The sequence below is a fragment of the Labeo rohita genome, chromosome 6, assembly GCF_022985175.1.
Source record: "Labeo rohita strain BAU-BD-2019 chromosome 6, IGBB_LRoh.1.0, whole genome shotgun sequence".
Lineage (NCBI taxonomy): Eukaryota > Metazoa > Chordata > Actinopteri > Cypriniformes > Cyprinidae > Labeo > Labeo rohita.
This window is the reverse complement of record NC_066874.1, coordinates 3798998-3826952: the sequence shown is the minus strand read 5'-3', so window position 1 is coordinate 3826952 and position 27955 is coordinate 3798998. Positions and strand designations below refer to the sequence as shown.

Sequence of the window (27955 nt, the reverse complement as noted above, 5' to 3'; positions counted from 1 at the left end):
GGACAGGTTACTGTGCACCCCATAAACACAATCAAGCCTTTGAAATGGGCGGTAGACTACCCCTTTAAAATGGATAAAACTTTAAAATCCATCAAGTAAATGATGTCACATTTGCATACGGCAGCTAGAACCACCATTCATCTTACTTTACTGGATCATTTTACTAACACAACACAAAAAAAAAAAAAATCTTGTAAGCAGTGGGAATTGCTCAGCCTGTATTGACCACCGCACAGCAGTAGAAACCCAGTTCAAAGTAGCTCTTTCCTCTTTCAGATATCCAAATAAGAAAATGTGGCCCCACCAAAGATTTCTCCTCAGGCCTGTATTATGATGTAGAGCTAGAGATTTAGTCTCAAACTGAGCTCTGCACGTCTGGCCGAGGGGGTTTTGTTTTTTTAAAGGATGTTGGGGATAAACACTAAATTAATCATGTTTTGGCTGAACTTGCCGGGGACTGAAATTTGCTTATAGAGGCCCGTGATCACATAAAATATTAAAGACTTTTTCTCAGCACTCGCATGAGGCTACGAGAAACACTGGGCAGGAGTCACCCATCGCAGATAAGCACTGAGATCATTTTAATAAAAAAATAAAAACTATGATTTCGCATACATTAATAAGCTTAAAAATCACTAACATAAAAATCTTGATGCTAACTTCACACCTTATTTCTAATTCTAAATTCTAGTCAGACATCATTCACTTCATCGGTTAAGAAATAAACCCATTTGTCTTACTGACACAAATTACAGATTAAAGAGTCTTTACAAATGACCGAACCAATGTAAACACGTTAGCTGAAGCTCTCCGTCACGCTCTAAACTAGTTATCCCACGTTTTCAGTGGTAAACGCATTACGCGGTTTATTCCGCCGGAAACGCATTCGCCTCATGGACTCGCAGCTCACGATGAGTCCGAGTTTAACAAATACATCACTTCATTACAGAGTAGTCAGGCTGCAGGGGTCCCTCAGATTAAATAGGCCTATTTAAGAACCGCGATTTACATCCCTCACACACCGCGACAATCTCCATAGTAACGACACACTAACTGACCCAAGAAAGCTTATTAAAATGTTATATTACACCAGGAGAGAGGTCAAAGGTCAGTTTTTAACTAGGGGAGGAATGGAACACACACACACTCACACTCACTTTAGGCCTGTATGATGGTGAGAGATCAGGTCCCAGCGACCGACGGAGGGGGTATTGGGAGAGGAGTGCAGCATGAGGCCGTGTAGGAGGGCGCGAGCGTCCACTTAAGGGCCCCCTTGCTGGGCCGGGCAAGGTTTAGTTGGTGGGGGTAAAGCCGAGCTTCATGCCACACTCCAAGAGCAAATCGAATTCTTCACAATTAGCTGAGTTTCCGTGACAGGCACCAAGGTGGGAGAGCCACATCACCGACTGCTACAGCTCTGATTGGGCAATTCGTTCTCCACTATGCAAATGTGATGCTCGGAGGTTGGAAGGGGGGGCCGATGCAAGTTGCCAGGATGGTGCGATGGCGTCAAGGGTCAACAAATATTGTCAAAACAGGTTTTAGTGTCCTGTGGGAACAGAGCTGGGCAGTTTCATCATAAGCTGACAATGAAAATGTCCAAACAAGTAGAAATGGCCATAAAGAATGTGAATGAAGACCATACCGATTTGTAACAGAACATGTTTGGTGATCCAATGAAGCTTCGTTTGTAATCGTTTTATTGCTGCTGCATCACCACACGTGACCTAAAGGACAGAAATGCACAGCAGTTACAGTTAGTCACCTGAAAAGAAAAACGAATGTAAAATAATATTTAAAACGCCTTACCTCATTTTACACTGCTTGTACTTCATACTTACTTGCTTGTACTGTGGTGCATAATGAATTTAGGAAATTTGCTCTTTTTGTGAGGATTGGGGGGTGGGGGGTTGAAATGGTCTTTATTCAGCTGTTCAGATTTTTTTTTTGTTTTCAATGCTGCTTTTGCAGCAGAGCTCTCAATATTTTTTTTTTTTTTTTTTTTTTTTTTTGCAGCTGATATTTTTTCTAGACCATTTCAATTCTTTATTTTTTTACATTTCAAAATTAAACTCAGGAGATGAATCCAGAAGCAAAGAATTCATACAAACCATTAAAATTGTTACATAAAATATGTACACAAAAAAGCTACATCCTCATCAGGCTGATTATACTAAGGAAAGCATACAATGCGTTTTATAACAATGCTATACTGCTGTCTTTGAAAATTGAAACATTTCCCATATTTGTCTCAAACTGTAACATCTTCAGAACTGTTGAAAAGAAATTTGGGGTCAACATACTGACCGTAAAATAAAAAAAAAAAAAAAAACAATGCAGCCGCCAAAAGTTAGTCAATGTTTTGACACGCTACAAAATAAAACGATGATGGCGAGAAACCAAAATCATTCTTGTTATCTTACATCTCGTTAATTGAAATTCACAGCCTTTTGAAGTAAGTAAAATAAAAAAGCCAATGAAATGTAATTCAGATTTTTAAAAACAACCATTTCAAAAACACAGAACTCAAGATCCGACGCGCTCGAGTGGTACAGTGCAGCAGGAATGGACACACGACTTCATCTTCATCTGCGCCACGAGCGCGACTCGTTATCGTCTTCCTCTTCGTCATCGTCCTGCAGCAGAGAATCGTCCACGAGCGAATCCTCTGGAAACTGTAGCCAATCAGAAAACAGACGCCAAATGAATGCACAATTATGCCATGGTACATTCACTCAATTACATGTGAGCAGGGCTGGTTTAAGTTTTATCTTTTTATTTTTACGTTTTGTCACGTAAAATAGTTCATTGTCACATAATACGTTCACCAAAAACAGTATTATATTAAAAAAATATTATTACGACGTAAGATAACTTTTTCATCTATACACATTTTAAAATGTAATTTATTTCTGTGATCAAAGCTAAATTTTCAGCATCATTACTCCAGTCTTTAGTGTCACATGATCCTTCAGAAATCACTCTAATATGCTGATTTGCTGCTCAAGAAATCTCTCATATGTCAAAATCTCTGATTTATTCATTCAGTTCAGTGAAGTAAATGGCTCTCTTTAAGAATGGGCCTTTGAATCACTGATTCACACGATTCGTTCAAAAGGCAGATTTATTCAGAAACTAAACACTGCTGTGTTGGTCGGAGATGCACAACAATTCTTCTATGGCTTTAAAGGTAATATGTTCCCTGCAAAAATGAGCAAAAACACATAATATAGTGTTTAAGATATAACAATATTAACTTCTTATTTACTAAACTATTGTATAAAATCATCAATCGGGCCACTTCTGCGCTGTCACGAAAGTTTATCATTTGCACGTTTTTAAGCCTTGTTCATGTAAAATTTCAATGTTTCACAGAGAGCCGCATCTCTGATGGACAGCCTACAAAAGTATGTCAAAATACCCGTCTTGAGCAACTTAGTAGCTTTAATAATGATTACTCTATATTTCATTTATACAGTGGAGACAGATGCACCAATCGACCAGACATATCTCTGTTCCGGGCTTGCACAAGAACTGCATGCAATCATTTTTCAAAATGTCATGTGTGTGAAAATATTATGAACTCATTAAGCATCCATTAACAGAGGCCAGAGACGCTGAAGACGAACGCAACGAGAAAAAAATACTCAAGTACGAGATCCCTGTTCACAATGCACAAAATATTGGAAATATTATCCTAAATATTGAAACGGGGTTTATATGAATGTATCTCTGAGGGGAACTGACTGTTTTAAGAAATGTTTACAAGGCATTTTCTTTTCATTTGGCTCTGTGTAATACATCTAAAGTAGAGGTGATAATCACAGTGCTGCTTTGTTTACAGCAGTAACCAGGGAAACACTGTATCATTATTCCATAAGCACCACCTGCTGGCAGAGACTGAATTTGCGTTCATTCAGTCAGTCTGCTGTTTTTCCCTAAAGCATTGTTTCATTAGTAATCAAATAATGATAATAATAATAAAATAATCTTTGAACAAACAATGTTTGAACTTTATATTTGTTACGCTAGTAGGTTTCATGTTATATCGAAATTAGAATCGAGAATTGTACAATTTAATTAGTATGTAAAGTTTTGATGTCATATAAGCTTATTTTTAATTTATTTTAAGCTTATAAAATAAAACATATCATCAGTCAGAAACAATGATAACAGCAACTATTTAGTTTTTTTGTGACAGGGCCTGGGCAAGTTAAAATATTTCAATCGTGTTATTTTTTCATAACTAACTAATTCTAATACATACAGATAAAATGTCTTGCATGCCTAATAAAAGAAGTACAAACAGCTTGAACAAAGCAGACCAATTTAATTTAAAATCAACAGTGAATGAAAGGCCTACCTCCTCATCCTCAGGTTCAACCTCATCCGGGTCTGCTGTGTTTAGTGAAGCCGCGGGCTTGTGCCAGGCCAAACGCAGCTCCTGATTATTAAACCGAACACCGTGGATGGCCGCCTGAGGAATACAGCTGAAGTTCAGACTTTGTATAAAGGCATGCATGTATGTGCCTACTGATGTTTATGGAAATACGTCAGTACCTGTTCTGCCTCTGCACGGGTTTTATATGTGATGATGGCACTAAGACTAGAATCCTCCATCTGGCAATCTTCAATCTCCCCATATTGCTAGAGGTTGGTGGGAAAACTGGTTATGACTCGAAGACATACCTCATAAACAGTTTGACGCAATTTGCCCTTTAAAATTACTCACTGCGAAGTGTGGCAGCAGGTCGACTCGATCTGCCTCAGTGAAACCGCTGATCTCTAAAGCTCTGGGTCGATGATCCACCACAGCGTGAGTTGGGACTCCTCTCCCACGTCCGCGAATCCCTCGGCCTCGGCTCCTCAGGGCCCCCCGACCCCTGCTGTGGGCCCCCCTCCCACGTCCCGGGGTCAGAAGCCCCCTTTTGGCAGCCTGAATGAAATGAAAAGATCTAATATAAGCTTATGGAGCTTAAGTAGCACTGCAGTGCCACTCAGTGGAAGGACTAAGAATGAGTCTTCGGTTTATAACCCACAATTTGAACATAAGTTTAGTTTCTAATGAATTTACATATTTTTATATTGGTCAAATGGAACATTTAAGTAAATATGATTTTAAATGTTCCTTTTGGTCTTTTGTTTAAAAAAAAAAAAAAAAAAGTGGTCACTATGTGTAGATTAATATTTTTTAACTGTTGATTTTTTTTTTTTTTTTTAGCAATTTTGTATCAGTTTTTTTTTTATATATTTATTTTCCAGTATAATTTTAGATCAAATTGTAGTATTTTTGTCGTGCGCTTTCATCATTTTTATTATTTTTGTTTATATGCAAATGCATATATATATATATATATATATATATATATATATACACACACAGAATGACGTATAAATTTGGAAAAATGTGTAGTTTTCTTGTAATAAGACTTTTAAAAAAAATACTCAAATCCAGAGCTTTTTGTTTCTTTGTGAAATACCTCCAACTGCAGCTGAGTGTATTTGATTTTGAGTTCAGCAGTGTCCTCTCCTGCCTGCATTTTCTTATAAAGGTCCAACTCCGTGTCTAGGAGCTCCTTTTGAGCCTGAAAATGGAGATGCATCAGTATATACATATGCAGAAAACATTATACATATGTTATACATATGCACAAACATTCTGTGCTTCAGGACTGTGTGTGTACCTGAGCTTTGCTCTTGACTGTTGTCCTGAGGGCATTAGCACTGGACAGTCCTTTTATCTCCTCCTGTAGTTTGGTGATGCTGTTGGTGAGAGTGGTGAGGGTCTGCATGATCTGAGCTTTATCCTCCGCCTTCATAGACTTGTTCTTCTCCAGCTTAGATATCAGAAGCTGAAGACACACATAGGATTCTCCGTCATCTCATAATGCAGTTGTTTATGTACAAAGTTAATAATGCAAAATCACAGCACTGTCTCTGAATCAAAGCCTCACAGAAGCCTGCTGATATCAGAAATAGAACTTATCAAATAGTGCAGATCACCTAACATGTTCTTACAAGACTGCATTCCAAATACTTGTTTCCATCACTAGTTAGCAAGCTGTGAGAACAAAAAGCTATTTTTTGAGACTTTAAGTTCATGCACATTTTCAAACATTTTACTTTTGAGGTAATGAAGTCAGCACCAGCCTAGTACAATGTCGCAGCTTCATATAAAACATAAAAATATATGAATTATTAATAGTCAAATTTAATTTTGAGTAACTTTTGTAACACAAAATATACAGAAAAAAATATTTTCCTACTCAAATAAAAGCTGAAGTGTCACAATCCTTTTAATATGCTGAAATGGTGCTTAAACTTTTATTAACATATTAATGTTGAAAAATATTAATAATAATAATTAAACAGTGATGCATTTTTTTCTGGATTCTTTGATGAATATAATTTTTTTTTTAAAAAAAAAAAAACAGCATTTATTTGCAAAAGAAATCTTTTGTAACAGTATAAATGTATTTATTCTCTTTACTAAATAAAAGTACTATATTATTAAAAAGTACTATATTATTAAAAAAATGGTAGTACAATTATTTAAAAAAGGCAGTGTCCTTTTTAACTTTATCTCATTAAAATACAGCTGTTTAACTGATAGTGACCTAGAAAAATAAGCATTTTTCTAATTAACATAACATATGTGACCCTAGACCACAAAACCAGTCTTAAGTAGCACAGGTATATTTGTAGCAATAGCCAAAAATACATTGTATGGGTCAAAATTATAGATTTTTCTTTTATGCCAAAAATCATTAGGATATTAAGAAAAGATCATGCTCCAAGAAGATATTTTGTAAATTTCCTACTGTAAATATATAAAAAATTAAATTTTATTTAGAAATATGCATTGCTAAGAACTTCATTTGGACAACTTTAAAGGTGATTTTCTCAATATTTAGTTTTTTTTGCACCTTCAGATACCAGATATTCCAATAGCGGTATCTCTGCCAAATATTGTCCTATCCTAACAAACCACACATCAGTGGAAAGTTTATTCATTCAGCTTTCAGATGTGTAAATCTCAATTTCAAAAATTGACCCTTACGACTGGTTTTGTGGTCCAGGGTCACACATGAACAACAAAAAACAACAACTTAATTAATTACGCACCTTCTGCGTCTGAATGTGCTTCTCCAAAATCTCCTGTTTCTTTTTCCTAACGTCTTGCTGAAGTTTCAGCGCCTCCTGGTGGAGAATGACAGGACCACATTAACAGTTGTTAAACACTAACACAAGCATAAAATGTGCTATTTCAGGTTGCTTTTTTCAGCACATTAACACATACCTGTTTCCTTTTCAGGGCATCTTCTGTGCTGGTTGTCCCAAATGGTGCTCCCTTCTGGCCAGCTTTCAGTGCAGCTGGGTTATAAACAGTCTTAGTGAGGCCAGTAGATGTGGAAAAGACCTGTAAAGAAATTAAAGACTTTACATACAAATAAATGTAGTAGGGTCTCAAAAGAAGCCAGTGGTTAAGATTGCATTATTGGATTCATATTCTACACAAACTTGCAATTAGCGCCTAAAAGTCAAAGTGGGAGGTTTATAAGCTGCAGCGTGGACCACACTTTCTGATAACAGAACAAGGCCTGGCTATGCAAAAGTATGAAAACAAACCTTTCCTCCAAGGCCAGCTGGTTTAGCGAGGCCCAGACGCTCCTTCACTGAACCCTTGGTTGTATTCTGTAGAAAACAGAAATCCAGAGACATGCTGAGATCTGAGACGACAAAGTCAAAGCACAAATACAAATTCACACAATTAGAACAGACTGAGTCACACATTCACCTGCGGAGTGGCGCCGAGGTCGCGTGAGGGTTCAGGGTGGGCTGTGGGTAGAGGTCCGAGCCGGTCTTTCACCGACTGTTTCAGTGTGGTCACCACAGGCTCCTGGGCAGTCTGTATGCTCTATAAACAACAAACATGCCTCCTACTGTCAGATTTTAAAGCTGGAGCCATCTAATATATACACGTTTATGCACTGATCATGATGTCTGTCTAAAACACTCAGCAGTCAGATCATGCACAATAAATTATAAAATATATACACTCAGTCAAGGCTGCAATGATTCCTCGATTTCATTTGAGTATTCAATTTTTAAAAAAAAATCCTCGATTGCATTTTGCCCATGTCGACTAATCAGCAAAATACCGGAGATGGCGCATTCCACACATTAGACCCACTATAATAAAGCATAATGCTTTTAAGAATTCACAAATGCTACAATTTATTCAATAAATACATGCGATGCAGGTTTAATATATTTGCTTTATTTACATGCGTGTAGGTGTAGGCTGCTACACACACTGTTACCATTTACATGTGTGGAGCATCTCAAACTCCATCTCTGCTTATTTCTGTGAGTTTGGGTTTACTATAACGTTCATCTGGGAACGTAATGTGAGCCATTTCATCAGATTTGTAAAGTAAATCATATATAAACCTATGCATATAAATGCTATCCACCTAGGTCCATTTTTATTACCACAAAAAAAAAAAAAAAAAAAATTATATATATATATATATATATATATATATATATATATTTATTTATTTATTTATTTATTCATATTTTTTATTCATGTGTTATCTTGAAATTGAAGTGTTAATACAAAATTTTTTATACGTTTATAAAAAAAACCTCAATTACCATATTTAAATCAATAAACATAACTGTGATGTGTTATGTACCATTTAAGTAGTGATAAATATAAACTTTACAAGTTTATAAAAATTGTGATGCATTTTATTATTTACCATTAATTTACCATCTTTAAACTAAATTGTGATATAATAATATAAATTTATATATTAAATATATACAATAAAATATATATTTAATCACAATTTAATTAAATATTCATTTTTTGTGCCATCGGCCACAAATAAAAAAAACTGCCTGACCACTAATAGTTGTAATAGTTTCATTCCACCTGTTTACTTCAAATCATAGCATGTCTATTGGATGATTTGATACCTGATGCGGCGTGGGGTGTGTGTGCTCCACTCCGTCCTCTCTGTGCCAGTTTACTTTGATGAAGCGGTTGTTGAGTACTGCCTCTGTACTCTGCATGGCCCGTTTGGCTTCTTCAGGGGAGGCAAACTGGATCAGTGCCCCCTCTGGGTCATTATTATATGCCACCTGGAACAGAGGAAATGTGTAAGATCTTTACAATCATGATTATTTACTAATATTTACTTATCACATATCACAAGTGTTGACTTTTAACCATTACAGGATTATTCGAGTTGTTCTACCTGGAGGTTAACAATGGTGCCAAACTTGCTGAAGTGCTCATTTAGTTTGCTGATGTTGTTGAGTTCAGGAGGAATCTGACGAATAGCCAGTTTGGTGTTTGCTGAAGAGTAGGGCACTTTCCTGTGAAAGCCATGGTGGTTGGGTTTGTTGAAGTTTGGTCTGTAGAATGGAAAAAAAAAAAACAACAACAACAACACATGCACATTGAGGTCAAATATAATTAATGAAACAGAATGAGATAAAACAAATGCACACTGCACCTACTTTTTTTGTTTGTTTGTTTTTAACTTAAAAATGTTTTTAATCATATAATTTAATGACTTTGTCTTACTTGTCAAACCAGGGTTTCTTTGCAGGAATCGGCCCATCATGCAGTCCTGCTCCTCTCTTCCTAGAGTCTGATTCTAAAACTATTCGAGCGCTGTTGCTGTTTGACATTTTCTCTGAAAGAATTAAACACACAAAAACATTATAGGATGAGAAAATCTGTTAGGCTGTATTTAAATTCCTCAGGAAGAAAAATAAACAAGAGGTTCATTGTATTCATGAACAGCTGTTTCAGCAGGAAGGCCAGAGCTCACAGTTACCTCTAGGAGGCAGATCCACTTCTCCCATGGTCAGACCAATCAGATTGGGCCGCTGTGCGTTGACTCTGTGTCTGTACATGGGCCGCGAGGTCATGCTGGGGGCTTCAGGATTATACACCTCAGGCTCAAACGAATCTATACATTATAAAAACAGTTGTAATTCCATAATAATACAATAATAATAATAATAATAATAATTAGTAGCATTCTTTTGAACTCTGTTCATCAAAGAGAACTGAAAAATAAAACGCATCATGGTTTTAACAAAAAAATAAATAAAAAATGAAGCAGCACAACTGTTTTTAACAATTGGACATTTTTCTTGAGTAGAAAATCAGCATATTAGAAAGATTTCTGAAGGATCATGTGACACTGAAGATGCTAAATATTTTGCTTTGTCATCACAGGAATAAATTACATTTTAAAATATATCCAAATAGAAAACAGTTGTTTTAAATTGTAATAATATTATTGTATTACTGTATTTTTGATCAAATAAAATTAGCCTTGGAGAGCATAAGAGACTTTTCAAAATCATTAAAAAAAATCGTATTGATCCCAAACCTTTGAACGTTAGGGTTTAGTTGTGTAATAATTGACATAACATAGCCATCAGGTCATTACTGCAAAATAAACCCTTTAACTTAAGGGTCATATAAGTCCTAATCACCAGAAATTATTTTTGCAATTATTGCTGGCTGATTGTACATTGTTATCTGACATTTTCCATATTATTTTAATGCTTTGTTTTTCCCTATTCACTTGTATAGTGTTAATCAAAATTTCTTGCACCAAAACTAGTCATAATTTACATAAATCCTCATATGAGTCAGCGTATGTCCACGTTGAGGATATGACAGTCCATCTGAGTCATCATTGTGTTACTGTATTAGACATGATGCATTCATAAGCACTCACCTGAAGTAAACAGGGGTGGTGGAGGCTGGGTGATCGGAGGCCGAACACCTGACGTCACTATTGTGGGCACAGAGCTAGTGATGGAGTTTGGTGGAGCGTCCATACCAGAGGGCTGCAGAGCAGGAAGAGGAGGAGGAGGACCTGAAAGTTAGAAAAACAGAACATGTTTTTTTTAGTTAAAAAAACAACAACTCAATATTAAACATTAAAATGAAAAGTCTAGACCTGGGGAAAAAAAAAAAAATTATACCTGCTACAGGTGGTAGGCTGGGTGGCATAGTGCCTGGTGGGGGTACAGGTGGTCTGAGGTTCACTGGTGGAGTCAGGAGTGAGTGAGGGGGCGGCAGACCTGGAGGAGGTGGGCCGTCCACTCCAGGAAGAGGCGGTGGCTGGAAAGGAAGTATGCTGGGAAGATTAACGTCCTCCACCACAACTGGATCACTTCCGTGATCGAAAGGGCACATGTCTCCTCGCATACAGAAGCCTTTCTCTGTAGAGACAACCAAATCAGGATGTTACTGGGATAAAGATGGTTAGTCTGTAATGAATGTGGTTCACTGATTAGAGAGTTCAAAATTCCGTACCATCATAGTCACGACAGCGTTTTCTCGGTGGGCCGCCTCTGCCGAAGGGCGTGTGGTCCTGTGGGAATTCTGACCAGCTCTCAGTGGTGTTGTTCCCATGGTGGGTGGGGGCGATGACAGTGATGGTGCTACTGAGGGTGGGTACAGGGAAATGAGCAGAGGAGTTCCCGGGTGTGAGAGGCGGAGCGGTGTACCCATCGGTGGTCGCACCCTCCTGACGTTCTGGACGACCGTGCTCATATTTTGGCTTTCCAGAATCTCGCTCTAGAAGAAAAAAAAAAGAAATGTGCTCAGAAGCATGTCGAAGTTTTTAAGTATACTACATGGGTCAGTGTTTTGTTAAATATGAATACTACTTTCATTTAACAAGGATGCAGTGACAGTAAATATATTTATAATGTTACAAAAGATTTCTGTTTCAGACTACTGGTCTTTTGAACTTTCCATTCATTAAAGAATCCTGGAAAAGTATCAAATAAAAAAACTAAGCGGTTTACAATAATTAAAAGAAATTTTTAGAAATCAATAAGAAATCAGCATATCAGAATGATTTCTGAAGAATCATATGACACTGAAGATTACATTTCAGCTTCGTCATTACAGTAATAAATCACACTTAATTTTTTTTACCTAAATATGTAGAAACTAAAAGTTTGTTTGTTTTTAATTATTTTGAGGTAAAAATATTCTGTGTTAAAATATTCTGTGTTAATAATCTCTATTAATATCAGAGTCACACAACATAACCACTTACCTAAATCTGTTTGAGAATAAACGTAAAGTGACCTCTCACCTCTACTTCTGCTTCTAGTTCGACTCCGTGTGCGAGATCGTGATCGGCTGCGGTCCCGTTCTCTATCCCGATCTCTCTCTCTGTCCCGGTCACGATTACGGTCTTTACTCCAGCTGCGACTACGACTGCGACTGTAACTGCGACTACGTTCTCTTCTGCGGTTATAACGTTCTCTGTACGAGTCTCTTCTGGGTGGGTTACGCTCATACTCTCGCTTCCTGGAGCGGTCATCTTTCTTGCGGTCGTCCACCCTCCTGTAATTTCATTTAAATAGAAGAGAAAGCATGAGGATAGTTAACAAGGGTGCTTAAGAGACGTGTTTATGTACACTACCAGTCAAAAGTTTTTGAACTGTAAGATTAAAAAAGAAAATGTTTTTTTAAAGAAATCTCTTCTGCTTACCATTTAAAGTACAGCAAAAACAGTAACATTTTGAAATATTTTACGATTTAAAACAGCTGTTTTGTATTTGAATATATTTAAGAAAATGTAATTTATTCCTGTGGTTTCAAAGCAGAATCTTTAGCATCTTTACTCCAGTCACCTTCAGAGATCATTCTAATATTTTGACTTGCTGCTCAAAATTTTATTTTAGTATTATTATTATGTTGAAAACAGCTGATGATGAATAGAAAGTTAAAAAAAACAGCATTTATCTGAAATAGAAGTGTTCTGTAACATCATAAATGTCTTTATCATCACTTTTGATCAATTTAAAGCATCCTTGCTAACTAAGCTTTTGAAAGATAAAAAGCTTTTTATTTCAGACAAATGCTGATCTTTGGATTAGCAGCAAAGAATCCTAAAAAAATTTACTCTGTTTCTGCATTGATGATGATGATAATAATAATAATAAAACTGTTTCTCAAACAGCAAATTAATCAAATTAAAATGATTTCTGTAGGATCATGTGTCAGTGAATATAATGAAGTAATGATGCCGAAAATGTAGCTTTGATCACAGAAATAAATTACATTTAAAAATATATTCAAATAGAAAAGTTTTTTTTTAAATAGTAAAAATATTTCAATAAATTTTACTGTTTTTGCTGTACTTTGGATCAAATAAATGCAGGTTTGGTGAGCAGAAGAGACTTCTTTAAAAAACATTAAAAATCTTACCGTTCAAAAACTTTTGACTGGAGGTGTATGTATGTGCCATTTTGGGAAAGCTTAAAAAAAATCTTATATTTAAATGTTAATCTCACCTGCTGTCTCGGCTGTATCTGGAGCTAGACGGAGGACTGTGGTTTATTCTCCTGGTGAATTTCTTTTCTCGATCCTCGTCTCGGCTGGGCTGCTAAGGCAAAACAACAAGACAAATGAATGTGCACTTGCTCAATAAGACTATTAAATTCTTTATTAATATTAACCCCAAATTTGTAAACGGTAGTGTAAGATTATTCAAAATGTTGATCTTGTGTGATTGTTTAATTCTACCTCCTCTCTCTTTGTTTCATCTTTCTCTGTACGCTGGTGAGTTTCAGTTCTGCTTGTGGAAGTCGGCTGCTCTGGTTGAGGTAGGTAACTCTTTGCGTTCACAGCTTCAAAAAGTTTGTCCACAAATGTCTGTGTCTCTGAAAGCAAAAGCAAACATACGTTAACAGTTTCAGAGATTCAGATCTGACGGAGCAGCAATGTAAGCATATATACACTGACTGTATTTGAAGTGACATGGAATTAAAGCAGCTGTCAAACAAATCATGTCAAAAGTGAAAAAAAACAACAACCACCTTGACAGATCACTGATACATCTGAATTATACCTTTCTGAAGAAATACATCCAACTGGTCAATGCATAGTGCTTTCAACTCCTTCTCGGATTTATCTTTCTTCACCAAGGCAACCACATATTTTGCAAGAGCAGAAGGGTCAGCATCACATCTGTGGGACACGTACACATTTAGATTATACCCAAATGATCTTCAGCCACACATAAACATCTGTCTGACGCTCATATGACAATCTTTACAACTTCTGGTAACATGTGATTACTAGGATAATCACGTGCAAGCATTATATTTAATACAATTTAAGAACAACATACTAAAAGAGTCAATGCATTTGTTAATAACAAAGTCTAATAAAAAGCTAAAGCCAGTAACATCCAGGAAGATCTGAATCATGCTGCTAGCATCATTTTAATGCACAGAGCAGCAGCAGCAGCATCACTTACATTGGTTCAAGAGTCTTCGAGAGCCATGTCTTCAAGGCATCGATGTTTTCAATGATCATTTTTCAGAGGAGGGCTGTTTATCTGCAGTTATGCCCCTGTGAGAGTAAGTTACCAACAACAGTGAGTTTATAGTGTGGTCAGGATGTTAGTGTTTGTACTGTCAGGCCTCAAGCATTCCCTCACTCACTCACCGCCCTCATAAACTCCAACTGCAATATCACATCTACTTGTACACCAGCCAGAGAAGACAACCGGTAAACGGGAAGCTTAGATGCGGTCTTTAAATGAGGAGTTATCAGGGTTGGTTTCTGTGTGGATGTGAGCGAACTGTCCGCCACACTTTCAGCTCTTTCTTACTTTCCAGAAATGGCGACTGTTTACTCTCGTGGGCAAATCTCGCGAGAGCCCGTCGCCGCACACGGTCACTTCCAGAGGGTTTCTTAAAGGGGCCGCTGTAGTGTGAAAGCAGCATCATTACACTTTACAAAACAAATTCTGTATGTGACCCTGGACCACAAAACCAGTCATAAGGGTCAATTTTTTGAAATTGAGATTTATGCATCATGTGAAAGCTGAATAAATAAGCTTCCCGTTGATGTATGGTTAGGACAAGACAGTGCTGTTTAAAACTATTTGAAAATCTGGAATCTGAGGGTGCAAAAATCAAAATATTGAGAAAATGGCCTTTAAAGTTGTCCAAATGAAGTTCTTAACAATGCATATTACTAATCAAAATTAAGTTTTGATATGTTGTATGTTTTATATGTAGGAAATTTACAAAATATCTTCATGGAACATGATCTTATATTAATATCCTAATGATTTTTGGCAAAAGATGGTTTTATGGTACAGGGTCACATATGAAAATATCTTTTATTTTAAAATATTACAACTTTGTGTTATTTACTCGAATATATTTGTTTATTACATTGGCTTGGAATTATATATTGCAAGAACCTGCATTCACAAAAAAAAAGAAAATAAAGAAACCTTATAATCTCTTTTAATAATGTAATCAGGTATTTTATTTTGCAACATATACACTATTGTTATGTTATTTTTTACTGTTGTTTGTAATATATATATATAATGGATTTACATATCAGATATGGTTGTATTGGTTATGTTTCACACTAAAATATATTTGTGTTTTTGTTTTTTGTTTTTTTAAATTAAAATGTAATGATGCATACAGAAGCATACACTGTGGCTCCTAAATAAAATTACATATGTGACCCTGGACCACAAAACCAGTCATAAGGGTCTGTTTCTTTAAATTGAGATTTACACATAATGTGAAAGCTAAATAAATACGCCTTTCATTGATGTATGGTTTGTTAGGATAGGATAATATTTGGCTAACATGCAACTATTTGAATATATGGAATCTGAGGGTGCAAAAAAATCAAAATAGTAAGAAAATTGCCTTTAAAATTGTCCAAATGAAGTTCTTAGCAATGTATATTACTAATCAAAAACTAAGTTTTGATATATTTACGGTAGGACATTTACAAAATATCTTCATGGAACATGATCTTTACTTAATATCCTAATGATTTTTGGCATAAAAAAAATGCATGTATATATATATATATATACACAAATAAAAATATATACCTGTGCAACTTATGACTGGTTTTGTGGTCCAGGGTCACATATATTAAAGCTGTAATGTTAATACATACATTATCATTTAGTAAAAAAACAAAAAAACAAACAGCTTAAAGAAATGCACTGACTTTTCAACAGAGCTTTAATGATAAATCTTCACGTATAACAAAGCAGTTTCTCTGTACAGATCAAGGAGACATTTAAAACAATCTCTTACAATTTGTTGTACCTGGAAAGTGCAAAAAAATACAATTCATAAACAGAAATAAAATTCATGCTGTACATTTTCATACTGGATTCATAAATAAGCACAGATATACACACACATCCATTAGTGACGGCTAAAATAAAAGCAGCTCAGTAAGTCACAGGTCTGATATGACGGAGGAGTCACTGCTGAAGTTTGTCTGGTTCCCGCAGAAATCGTGGCTGTCCACAGGGGTCACGAAAGGTCATGCTGTAGAGTCAAGATCATGGAGTCTAACTTGCATGACGACAGAATAAAAAGGCACTCCATTCATTTAATTAAAGGAAGAAAAACACATATACATACAAACAGATACGTGAATAAAAACAGCCACCTCTGGAATCTCCTATTTTTTAAAAAAAAAATGGCATTTAGAGGCTAAAAAAAATTAACAAACTTAAAGAAATCAAAGCATTAATTTAGAACTATTGGTATAACATTTTCAAAGCAACCAGCAGACGCAGGGAGCACTTTGTGATAGGAAATAAAACATAACTCATCCCGATTCAGACTTTAGATCTAAACTTCAGCACCATTGCAAACTAAAGCACATATATGGAAGAAAAAAAAACACACAAAACAAAATGAACATCCTGATAAAGACATTGCATTTTGGTATTAGTATCTTCATTAACATCTTCATATTACTGATCACTTATAAGTCTCAAAACAACCGTCCTTAGTTAAGGAATGAATGATGTCACTCAGAAAGACATTAGCGTACGGAAACAAGAACTAAACCCTAACAAAAAAACACCATGGTAATTACAGCTTCCACCAAAAATGCCTGTTATTATCACTATGCAAGTGTAGCAGTTTGATTTTTGCTGGAAACTATGATTACTATGGCACATTCTTGTAAGGGAAACATGTACATCTCCAGCCTACGGTGAAGAAATAAAAACTGCATATGGATGAGCAAAAATTCAGAATTCTCTAGAAGGCCTGGAAGTTTACCTGCATAGTAAACGAAGACTGCATGGCTTAGAAATATCAGAGAGGAGGGGAAACAGCGTCTCACCTGACTATCAAATTATGCTGCATTGGTTCTAGCTGTCCCGCGGTACACAAGTACCACCTCTATGTAGTGCTCGGTTTAGATACTAGGAAGACTGCGGAGCATCGACTGGTCAGTGGAATGCTTCAATAAGCGTCCATTAAACTGTATTGCTTACTGTCGTGTCTCACAAAGCCCTTCGAAACTTCTCCCCATTCGTATTTGTAGTGTTTATCCAACAAAAACCTCCGGATCTGCAGAATGGCTACAAAACTGTTTGCATGTACATCGACAAAATCTTGCATTCTTCATTAAAATAACTACATCACAATTCAAGTAATGAATGACAACATTCAACAGTTACGCACAATAAAAATCAGCGTTTGCACCCCACATGTCAGTTTTGCTATAAAATGTGTTGGTCTGTTAAAACAGAATACGTTATACGTACTGTGAATTACAATGGTGTAAATTATCATCCACTTTCGAGGTCTGTGCAAGAGCAAGACTGTGCAAATAAATAATGCCTGTGTCCACTAATAAAACATCACGTATGAAAGTCGTTAAATATGACAAGGCCACTAAAGAAACAGATGAATAACTGGACACGTACTGCAAGAACACACAAACCTGATGCATATGTGAACGTAGACATGACAAAACATGTTGTAATGATGCTGATGATGATGATGAATGATAACTGTTAATGATGGAAAACGACAGAGAGGGCAGGGTCAGGTGGGTCAACATTAGGGTTTTCACAAAATTCAGACACATGTAGTTAGATGGTGCCTGCACCACTCCAACCACACATCTACACCAACACGAGGGAACACGTATCCGTTTGGCTCAACACACACACAGATTTGCATACAGGTGCTAAAAAGTCCTTCATATTGTTTCAGCAAGAGGAGAGAGGCGTCCTCCAAACTGAAACAATGGATTTGGGTGATTGACAGGGCAGTGGGCCAATCAGGCAGGAGGACTGTGATTTGGGGGGCGGGGTCAGGGCTGCTCTTGGGTGTGATACTCTGTTTCTCCAGACGAGATCTGAGTGAGACGCTTACTGGAGCCCCAGAGTTTCCTCGTAATCTGGCCAGAACGCATCTGAGGAACGGAGAGGAGAGGAAAGGAGAGGAGAGGGAAGTGAAGGATAAAAGTAAAGAGGAGGTGAACAGTGGGGGGAAAAAAAGATGATTGATGAGTGCATGTGAGATCATCTGTGCTGGATTCTTTCTGAGATTAGTGCAAAATCAAAATGTGCATTTCAAGTGAGGTAACTCAAAAAAGAAGATGAGATAAGGAAATGATAACACCGCCCTGCATCATGTTTGCTGAGTGAAATCCAATACTCATTTCTTAATCATTTTGGGCTGCTGATTCCAAAAATAGTGCCTGTTTTAAAAAATACACTGCCCTCCAAAAGTTTGGAAACACCCCTGGCAAAGTGTGGTTTTGGACAATATCAGCATAAATCCTTAATTTTTTGGTGCAAATACATTAAAGTAAACTTCATTTTGATTACATAATAATGGCAATATATACATGTCAAAGTCAGACATGCCCCTTTGCCAGCTGTGATGCCTGGTTACTGGTTTAAACTTGGCCCAGATTTTTAAAAGATTTTTGGTTCAGCACACCTTAATAGCTTCAACAATTGATTACCAATTAAGTTTAGAATACAATGAATTTAGGCAGATTATGCAGAGCTGTAATAGCTGCTAATGCTGGATATTTTGATGAATCGAAAAATCTACGTTTTTTCTATGTATAAATTGTTCATGTAATAAAATGTTTTCGTAGTTTGTGTTGTCCCATATCAGTGCAAAATGACAAATTAAAAAGGATTCATGCCAATATCGTCCCAAACCCCACTTTTCTAGGGCCTTTCCAAACTTTTAGAGGGCAGTGTATAATGTGCATTTTGTAGCATTTTTGCTTTTGACAACCATTTGTAAGTTGTCTGTAGAAGTGTTGTATTACTCCTTAAAAAGACACAAATCTTACTTGACCTCTTACTTGAGCCAGGTTACAACTATTTGTTCAGTTCTCAGTCAGTTTTCATATTTCCGAGTTCTAAAGTCAGAATTGTGTGATATAAACTCAAAAATGCAAGTCATAAAGTCAGAATTGTGACAATTCTTACTTTTTTTCTCAGAAGTCGCAATTGCGAGTTTATACCTAGCAATTCTGACTTTTTTTCCTCAGAATTGTGAGATATAAACTAACAATTGCAAGATATAAAGTTGAGGGAGGAAGAAAAAAGACTGAAATATTCTCAGAATTGCAAGTTCATATCCCTCAATTCTGACTTAACTCACAATTACAAGTCTATAACACACAATTCTATTCTTTATATCTCATAATTCTGACTTCATAACTCGCAATTTTGAGTTTGTATCTCACAATTGAGAGAAAAAGCCAGAATTGCGAGTTAGTATCATGCATTTCTGAGAAAAAAAAACACCAGAATTGCGAGATGTAAACTTGCAATTGCATGATAAAAAGTCGCAAATACCTTTTTTATTCAGTGGCGGAAACAGGCTTCCATAGTTTTACTACACCCGAACAGTGACAGGAAAGCTAATTTTGTAAAGTTCTTTGACATTTAATGGACATTTAATCTTTCCAGATTGTAAGTGAAATAATACATTCTGAATATTTGTTTTGTCATTAAACCTAAAAACATTAAACTTGACACTTGACTGTGTTAAGTGTTATTTTGGTAAGTTAATTAAAGCTGATAAAAATATAATTTGAAAAATACTTGGAAAAAAAACTGTACATGATGGAAAGTTATTGATATTATTTAATTAAAAAAAAATATATTATACCTTTTTTGCAAATTAGCTGATTTTTTAATTTATTTTCAAGATGCAGGGCTGTGTCATTGTATGTACTGACTATGTGTGCATACAAACCCTTTAAGTCTTAGGCCAGAAACATACTCTACAGAAGTACGCAAAACACAGATGCTTGGCAAATACACTGTAAGCATGTAGTCCCATCGCACAAATGTGCAACAGATTGAAACCGGCAAATTCAGTCAGTGTTTCCATTTTTATGTCTGAGGCAGAGACTAAGATCACCTTAGCTAATCTCAGAACTCAAAGAGGCGATAGAGTTTACATCAATCGATGTGTGGTAATTCAAGCTAATAGCTATATGTCAAGTGGGAATAACTCTGATTTGCTCAGAAACCAAAAAAACATGACTGTAGAACAAGACAGTTCATGCTAATGTCCATTATAGCACCCCTTATGGCACTGTGTTGAAGAAAAAAGTGCAGTAAGTTCTCTGTGTACATGTATCGAAATATGCCAGTACTGACAATAACTGTGCTATTTTAAGAATGAAATGTCAATATAATGTTAATACCAATAATAATCCAGCATTAGTTACCTCAACTGAGCTTGCGTAGCTAGAAGCGCGTGTACTCGTGTAGAGTATGTTTCAAGCTGTATTTTCCATAATAATTCATCTAATGTAGATACTCAAATGCTGCCATTCATGCTAGTGATATTTAGGAGAAAATCCTTGAGAACGCTTTGCATTGTTTGGAATACATTAAAAAATAGCTTCAGAGTTTGGCATGAATACCTGTGCATTCAGTCACATTGAAAACAAATATTCTTCAGTAAAGAAAATTAAAAACATCAAAACCATCCTCTAATGATTTCACAGTTTTACAGTTATTCTAGAATGAGTGTGACACTTATGAGATTTATGATTACTATCGTTACATAGTATTATATTACTAGCTATGTTAGTTGTATCATGAGGGGGTGGTTTGTTTGGCTACAACTCCAACTGCTAAGAGAAATCTGAAACCAACAGCAAACCTATTAAAAAACATTTACACCTCACACAATCACCACTGATTACACAAATGCTCAAGATAAAAATCCTTGGCAACAGTTTCAATGCATTATGTTATTACGGTGTATTAATGGATTGATTGATAGTTTGGGGACAAATTTGTTGAAAAATGTCCTCAGAAGTTAGCTAAATCTGACAATACTACTTTGGGCATGTCTTCAAAAAATAAATGATTAATAAATAAATATTTACTATTTTTAAAATCTATTCTTTTAGAGGAAGAGTTATGATTTTTGGGGTTGGAATTAATCTAAATCCCCATTTAGATAGCTTAGGTAAATGTGAGAACTTTATGCATCTCAACTTGACTTTTCTATATTTCCCTCAGATGGTGTCAGGGCTGAAAGTGTTCTGGTCTCTGAGATGCAGCAGGCGTGCGGGCGATCGCACACGCAGCGTGTTCATGAGAGGCGAGCCCTCCATCCTCTGGGTGATGTAGTTCCTGAAGGAGTTTTTTACCTCCGCGGGTTTCCCGACGCCCACCACGATCAGCTTGCCGTCGTCGAGTCCCACCAGCACGTGAGATTGCTCCTTGGTCACAGACACGCAGCGGATGGGCACCCGCATGGCCATCGGCGAAACGCACAGAGCCAAACTGCCATGGTAAACAGGAGAGAAGGTTTATTAGGATCAAGTTTAAGAAACAGACATTCTTTCTTACAATCCGACCCAAGAAGATATTCTGAAGAATGTTGGTAACCAAACAGTTTCATGGCCCCACTGACTTCCATTTTTATGTTTTGATTACCAACATACTTCAAAATATCTTCTTTTGTGTTCAGCAGACAAAAGAAAGTCATACAGGTTTGATGGAGAGTAAATGATGACAGTTTCCATTTTTGGGTAAACTATACCCTTAATAGAGTGCAACAGTCTCGTTAATTTTCCATATGGGGGAATTGATTTTTAACGATAACTTAAACCATTAAAGACAGACCTACTGTGAGCTGCAAGGTTTGTTATTTCAACCTATTTATTAAAATAATCATTTTTTCGTGAGATTCTGATTCTGTAAAGAAATCTCCACCTATCAGAGAATCACGACAAACAAATTGTGCAAATCAGCATTTTAGAATGATTTCTGAAGGATCATGTGACGCTGAAGACTACAGTAATTATAGTGAAAATTCAGCTTTGCTTCACAGGAATAAATTACATTTTTTATTTATTTTACAATACAAAACAATTATTTAAATTGTATTTTTGTACACATAAATGCAGCTTTGGTGAGTATTAGAGATTTCTTTAAAAACACAATGTTCACAATGTTCATTTAAAATCACAATGTTTCCAAACTTTTTAGCATCCACCAAATCCCATGAAGCACAGTAAATAACGGTCTAATTATATTTAAACTAGGGCTGTCAGTCGATTAAAATTTTTAATCTAATTAATTATGTTTCGATTGATTAATCTAATTAATCTCAAGCTAAGTTTGGCTTTGAAAATGCCCATAAAAGATTATTTAAAGCTATTATTGTGTTAAATGAGAAAGCAGAAAGTAGACATTACAAATAGTAGCTTTAGAAATAAATAATATATTTGATTCAGTATAAAATGTATTACACAAACATTTAGGCTGCAACGGCCTCACGTAAACTATGGAACATAAAACAAGATAATTTGAGAAACATCTCAGTATTTTTTGTTCATACAATGTAAGCCAGCAGTAACCAAAGCAGCTTTGTTTCCAACAGTCTTCAAAATACCTTCTTTTATGTTCCACAAATTAAAGGTTTGAAACGACATGAGGGTGAGTAAATGATGACAGAATTATTTTTTTTGAGTGAACTATCCCTATTTTTATCATTATTATTTTTTTATTATTACTTATTTATTTATGGAATAATACTCTAAATACGAAACTAAATCTACCAGCAGGTGGCAGTAAATGTCTTTATCTTGTGAATGACATAATGAGTCATTCAGTCATTCGATTTGATTTGTTTAAACAAATGATTCATTCAGGAATGAAGTAAATGGCTCTGTTTATGAATGGGCCTTTGAATCATTGATTCACACGATTCGTTCAAAACGTGGATTCATTCAGAAACTAAACACCGATGTGTTGCTCGGAGACGTGCGACAATTCTGCTACGGTTTCAGAGGTCATACGTTCCGTGAGCAAAAACATATTACTGTGTTTAAAATATAACACTATATCAACTTCTTATTTACTGAACCGTTGCAAAAAAAATATCACATTTAAGCTTGTGAGAGATCAGAACAAAATCCGCACTTGTTTCATATTGCTCTTGCTGCCCGTGTGATATCGTGCAATATATATAAATATGAGACAAAACACATACAGGGGCATTTTTTTGCACAAATATCTTGAATTTTAGGGAATAATTGTATTAACTGAGTTGTTGCCCTGCATCATATTTGTCAACTGTATGAAATGTACAGGTCTGGGGGCGGGGTCAGTGCGCTAACTGCGTTACAATATTTTAAATCGTGTTATTTTTCATAACTAACTATTTTGTAATTAAAAAAATACATTACCTGTACAGATCTCTGACAGACAGGAACCCCTGCTCGCTGCCGATGACGACATGTTCTCCTGAAACACACATGTCTGTCACCTGCTCCTTCAGAGGAGCGCTGCACAGGTGCTTCCCATTCACAGAGTACAGGTGCAGGGCATTCTTATCCTAAAATACACAAAAGGGGGATCAGTTTACATGGGCACAGAAATGTGTGCGGAGAAGGGAAACTGGGTGTGTTTGATACCTTCAGTGTGGCTTTGCTCTCGACGCAGGTGTGCACCACTAGATGTCCCTCCCACGACACAGCCAGGTGCATGATGGACATGGGGAGAGAGCTCTCACATGGCGGCCGCAGACAGCGCATATACTGACCCCTCCGAACAGTGTGAATGATCACTGTCCCATCCTGTGACACACACACAAATTATATTTTTGCCCTGCATCACTTTTTTCCTCCATGACATCCACACAGTTCAACCACCTTAGGAATTCAATATGTAAATTAGCTCTTTTATGATTGGCTAAGCCTTCTGCATTAGAAATGAGGCACAATGCCAGTCAAGTTGCTGAATACTGAACAGGAGTGAGGAGGAGACAGTGTTTTTCAGTGAGTCTCACCCGTGATCCGGAGACCGCCATGTCCAGCTCTGTACTGATTGACACACTCACAACTTCATCTGTGTGTCCGTACAACACCTGCACTGGCTTATGGGACAGACCCACCGGAGCACCTCCCTACATAAACAGAATAAGTTAAACAGACTTCCTAACAATGCAGAAGAAATTCATATGATTCCAGAATAAAAACACTTATTCACTATATTATTTAACCCAAGCGAAGAAGTAATTTCCAAAAGAGCATTACAAATTATATTTACAGTACATTTAGTCATTTTTATCCAAAGCAACTTACATACAGGACAATAGAAGCAATCAAAACCAACAAATGAGCAAGAATATGCAATATAATATGTAAATGTTATAACAAATCTCAGTTAATCTAATAGCAAGGTTGTTTTTTTTTTTTTGAAGAAATATAATATAATATACAATATTTAAAAAAAAAAATATATATAAAGAAAACAAGTTGAAAGAATAGAAAAAGAATAAAGAATGCTAGTGGTATAGGGTCGTTTTTTTATAAATAAAACAAAAATACACTGAATTCTTAATGCTAATTAATGAGTCATCAAATACACACAACCATTCAAAAGTCTGGGGTCAGCAAGATTTTTTTTTAATATATTTTTCCTTAGCAAAGATGCATTAAATTGTCTAAAATTTACATTTATGCTACCAAAGATTTCTACTATTTCAAATAAATGCTGTTCAATTCGTCAAGAAAAATGCTGAAAAAATATGAATCATTTTCTACAAAGCTATGAAGCAATGTTTTCAACTGATAAAAAGAATAAATATTACTTGAGCAGCAAATTTTCATATTAGAATCCTTTCTGATCCTTTCTGAAGGATCATGTGACACTAAAAACGGGAGTAACAGTGATAAAAAATTCAGCTTTGCATCACAGGATCACAATTAATCGCATACAAATTAAAAGTTTGAGTTTGCCTAATATATGTGTGTGTACTGTGTGTACTTATGTATATATAAATACACACAAATTAATGTATATATTTAAGAGAAATAAGTTATTTATGTAGAAAATATTTTTATTTATATAAAATAACAATAATAAATTATATAAAACAATAATATAAAATATATAAAAATTATAAGAAATACATATACTTGTAAATATTTCTTAAATATATACACGAATGTGCTTGTATTTATATATACATAATAATTAAACACAGTACACACACATATATTAGGCAAACTCAAACTTTTATTTTGTATCCGATTAATCGCGATTAATTACGATGAATCATTTGCCAGCCCAAGTTTTAAATAATCTAATAAACGTTTTAAAACATTGATGAAAATAATAAGTGTTTCTCGAGCAGCAAATTTTCATATTAGAATGATTTATGAAGGACCATGTGACACTAAAAACTGAAAATTCATCTTTGTATTACAGGAATAAACGTTTCAAATAAACAAATAAATGTTTTAAAAGATATTAATATTAAAAAAAAAAAAAAAAACGTTTTAAAATTGTAATAATATTTCATAATATTACTGCTTTTTACCGTTTCAAATAAATGCAGCCTTGGTGAGCAGTAGAGACTTTTTAAAAAGTGTAAACAAAAACAAAAACATTTTACCTTTCCAACCCCAAACTTCTGAACAGCCATGAATTATTACATACATGACTGTGGCACGAAAACATACTTCATATTTAAGAATGAACCAGTCATTTGAAGACAAACAATCAGTTGTTTTTTTCCAAGAGAACTGAACATACCTGCTGTAGCACTTGCCACACCATACAGGTGGTGTCTCTGGAGCCAGAGATCAGGTGAATCCCAAAGTGATCTGTGGCCAGGCATGTTACGATGTCTGCCGAGACAGAAAATCATAGACACACACACGTATTTCCAAAGTTAGCAAATCTGTTTCCTGCAATTCAAGGTTGAACTTAGAACATACTGTATAATATGGATGTGCCTATTCATTAGAAAAAAACAGCAGAGAAAAGTCAAGAGACGCAATTTCCTTTACCCATGTGGCGGATGTGCTGCCCCACTGTTTTGCCCTTGACGAGTGACGTCACTCTCAGGCTGTTGTCCCAGTGGCCTCCACTGAAGAGCAACTTCCCATCATGAGACACAACAAACAGGTGAGCTGTGATTTCGACCCCTGGAGAGAACGGCCCTGCGAGAAACCTCTGAGTCCTACAGAGAGACAAAGAGAGAGTGTGATTGTTGATGTGTTTGTTGATTGTGGAAGTGCAGGGCAGCTACAAAAAGGATGTGAGGATGTTAAACATCAGAGAGACTCACTTTACGCCAGCTACAGTGGGGTCTTTGATGAAGGTGAAGTAGTTGGATATGTTCTTGTCGTAGGGCAGCCAGCCGTGAGTTCCCATCAAGCAGTTCTGACTCAAAGTTACCTTGATAACACAAAAATACATTTATGAGACTATCAAAGATTTCATAACAACCAAAACCAAAACTAAAGACAATGTAGAACGGCTTTCATAATGCATTTATTTATAATTTAGGAATTAAGCACAGCCATGCTACTATTATAAAATAAACACTGTTAGGGTGATAATTAAAATTATTTTATCAAAACTATTTTATTTATTTTAAATGTATATAAATATTTTTTATTTCTTTATAATTTTATATTTATATATTTTATTACATTGTGCACAATAAGACCAGTGACATTTAAAAAAACAAAAAAAAACAATTACCACTTATTAAGCTTATAAATTAAATACATTTTTTACAAAAAATATTTTATTTATTTTTTACAAATAATTTATTTAATAATTTCAATTATCTTTTCAGCTTTTATTTTAATTTCAGTTGTACTAATTTTGTCACTTTCAATTAGGTTTTTAAAAATATATTTTAAAATAAATATATAAATAATATATACATATTTCTATTTACAATTATTTGTTTTATTACCGTTTCAGTAATTTTAGTACTTCAATTTATTTTATTTCGATAATTTGCCACAGCAACATTTCACTTTTATATTTTTTTAATACGTTTTTCATCTAATATTTATATTTTATTTTGACATTTAAAAAAAAGGAGAAAAAACTCTGTTAGGGTGATCAAAACGTATTATTACTTTTGTACAATAAATACATTTTTATTAAAAAAAAATATTAATTTGTTTATTACTCATTATTTATTTAATATTTTCAATTTGTTTTTATATTTTAAGTTTTTATATCGATTTCAGTTGTACTAATTTTAATTTTTAATTAGGTTTTAAAAAATATATTTAAAAATAAATACATAAATAATATATACATATTTCTATTTAGAATTATTTTTTTATTCCAGTTACAGTAACTGTAGTACTTAGATTTATTTTATTTCAGTAATTTGCCAGGGCAACATTTCTCATTTTTATTTTTTTTTTAAAAAGCTTTTTATTTAATATTTATATTTTATTTTGACATTAAAAAAAAGAGAGAAAGAGAGAGAAAAAACTCTGTTTTTAACAATTGAATGTTTTAAATTGATTACATATTATTACACATTATTTATTTAATATTTTCAATTAGTTTTTATATTAATTTCAGATGTATTAATTTTGTCATTTTTAATTAGGTTTTTAAAAATATATTTTAAAATAAACAACAATATATACGTTTCTATTTAGAATTTTTTTTTTTTTCAGTTAATTTTCAGTAATTTTAGTACTTCAATTTCAAAGTTTTTCATCTAATATTTAAATTTTATTTTGACACAAAAAAAGAGAAACTCTGTTAGGGTGATTAGAACTTAAAAAAAATATTTTTAAATTATTTTA

At 35.0% G+C, this 27955-nt stretch overlaps 2 protein-coding genes across 4 annotated transcripts in view; both read right to left on the bottom strand.

The window, feature by feature from the left end:
• Positions 1–1976: 1976 nt before the first annotated feature.
• rbm26 (RNA binding motif protein 26) lies at positions 1977–14721 on the bottom strand. 2 transcript variants are annotated; one of them, XM_051112992.1, is made up of 23 exons: positions 14519–14721; positions 14328–14422; positions 13917–14035; positions 13592–13728; positions 13360–13451; positions 12153–12406; positions 11360–11623; positions 11026–11265; positions 10776–10916; positions 9858–9992; positions 9602–9713; positions 9270–9429; positions 8989–9153; positions 7799–7918; positions 7630–7695; positions 7301–7420; positions 7126–7200; positions 5685–5852; positions 5481–5585; positions 4733–4936; positions 4561–4647; positions 4364–4477; positions 1977–2675 (listed from the first exon to the last, which is right to left on the bottom strand). In XM_051112992.1, exons 2-23 carry the CDS (start codon positions 14384–14386, stop codon positions 2586–2588), a joined length of 3027 nt encoding a protein of 1008 aa, XP_050968949.1. In that variant the 5' UTR covers positions 14387–14422; positions 14519–14721; the 3' UTR covers positions 1977–2585. The 2 variants fall into 2 exon arrangements, with proteins under 2 accessions (XP_050968949.1, XP_050968950.1); XM_051112993.1 differs by having other exon boundaries at positions 13360–13448.
• A 1341-nt stretch (positions 14722–16062) lies between these two features.
• The window catches only part of nbeal1 (neurobeachin-like 1), a 75230-nt gene continuing 63337 nt past the window's right edge, over positions 16063–27955 (bottom strand). For both annotated transcript variants that reach the window (XM_051111803.1, XM_051111804.1), the window contains 8 exons: positions 26458–26567; positions 26177–26349; positions 25920–26014; positions 24169–24285; positions 23795–23956; positions 23567–23715; positions 21521–21656; positions 16063–18289 (listed from right to left, as the gene is read on the bottom strand). In XM_051111803.1, the coding sequence (XP_050967760.1) occupies positions 18188–18289; positions 21521–21656; positions 23567–23715; positions 23795–23956; positions 24169–24285; positions 25920–26014; positions 26177–26349; positions 26458–26567 (1044 nt within the window). In that variant the 3' untranslated portion in view covers positions 16063–18187. The remainder of the gene's footprint in view (positions 18290–21520; positions 21657–23566; positions 23716–23794; positions 23957–24168; positions 24286–25919; positions 26015–26176; positions 26350–26457; positions 26568–27955) is intronic.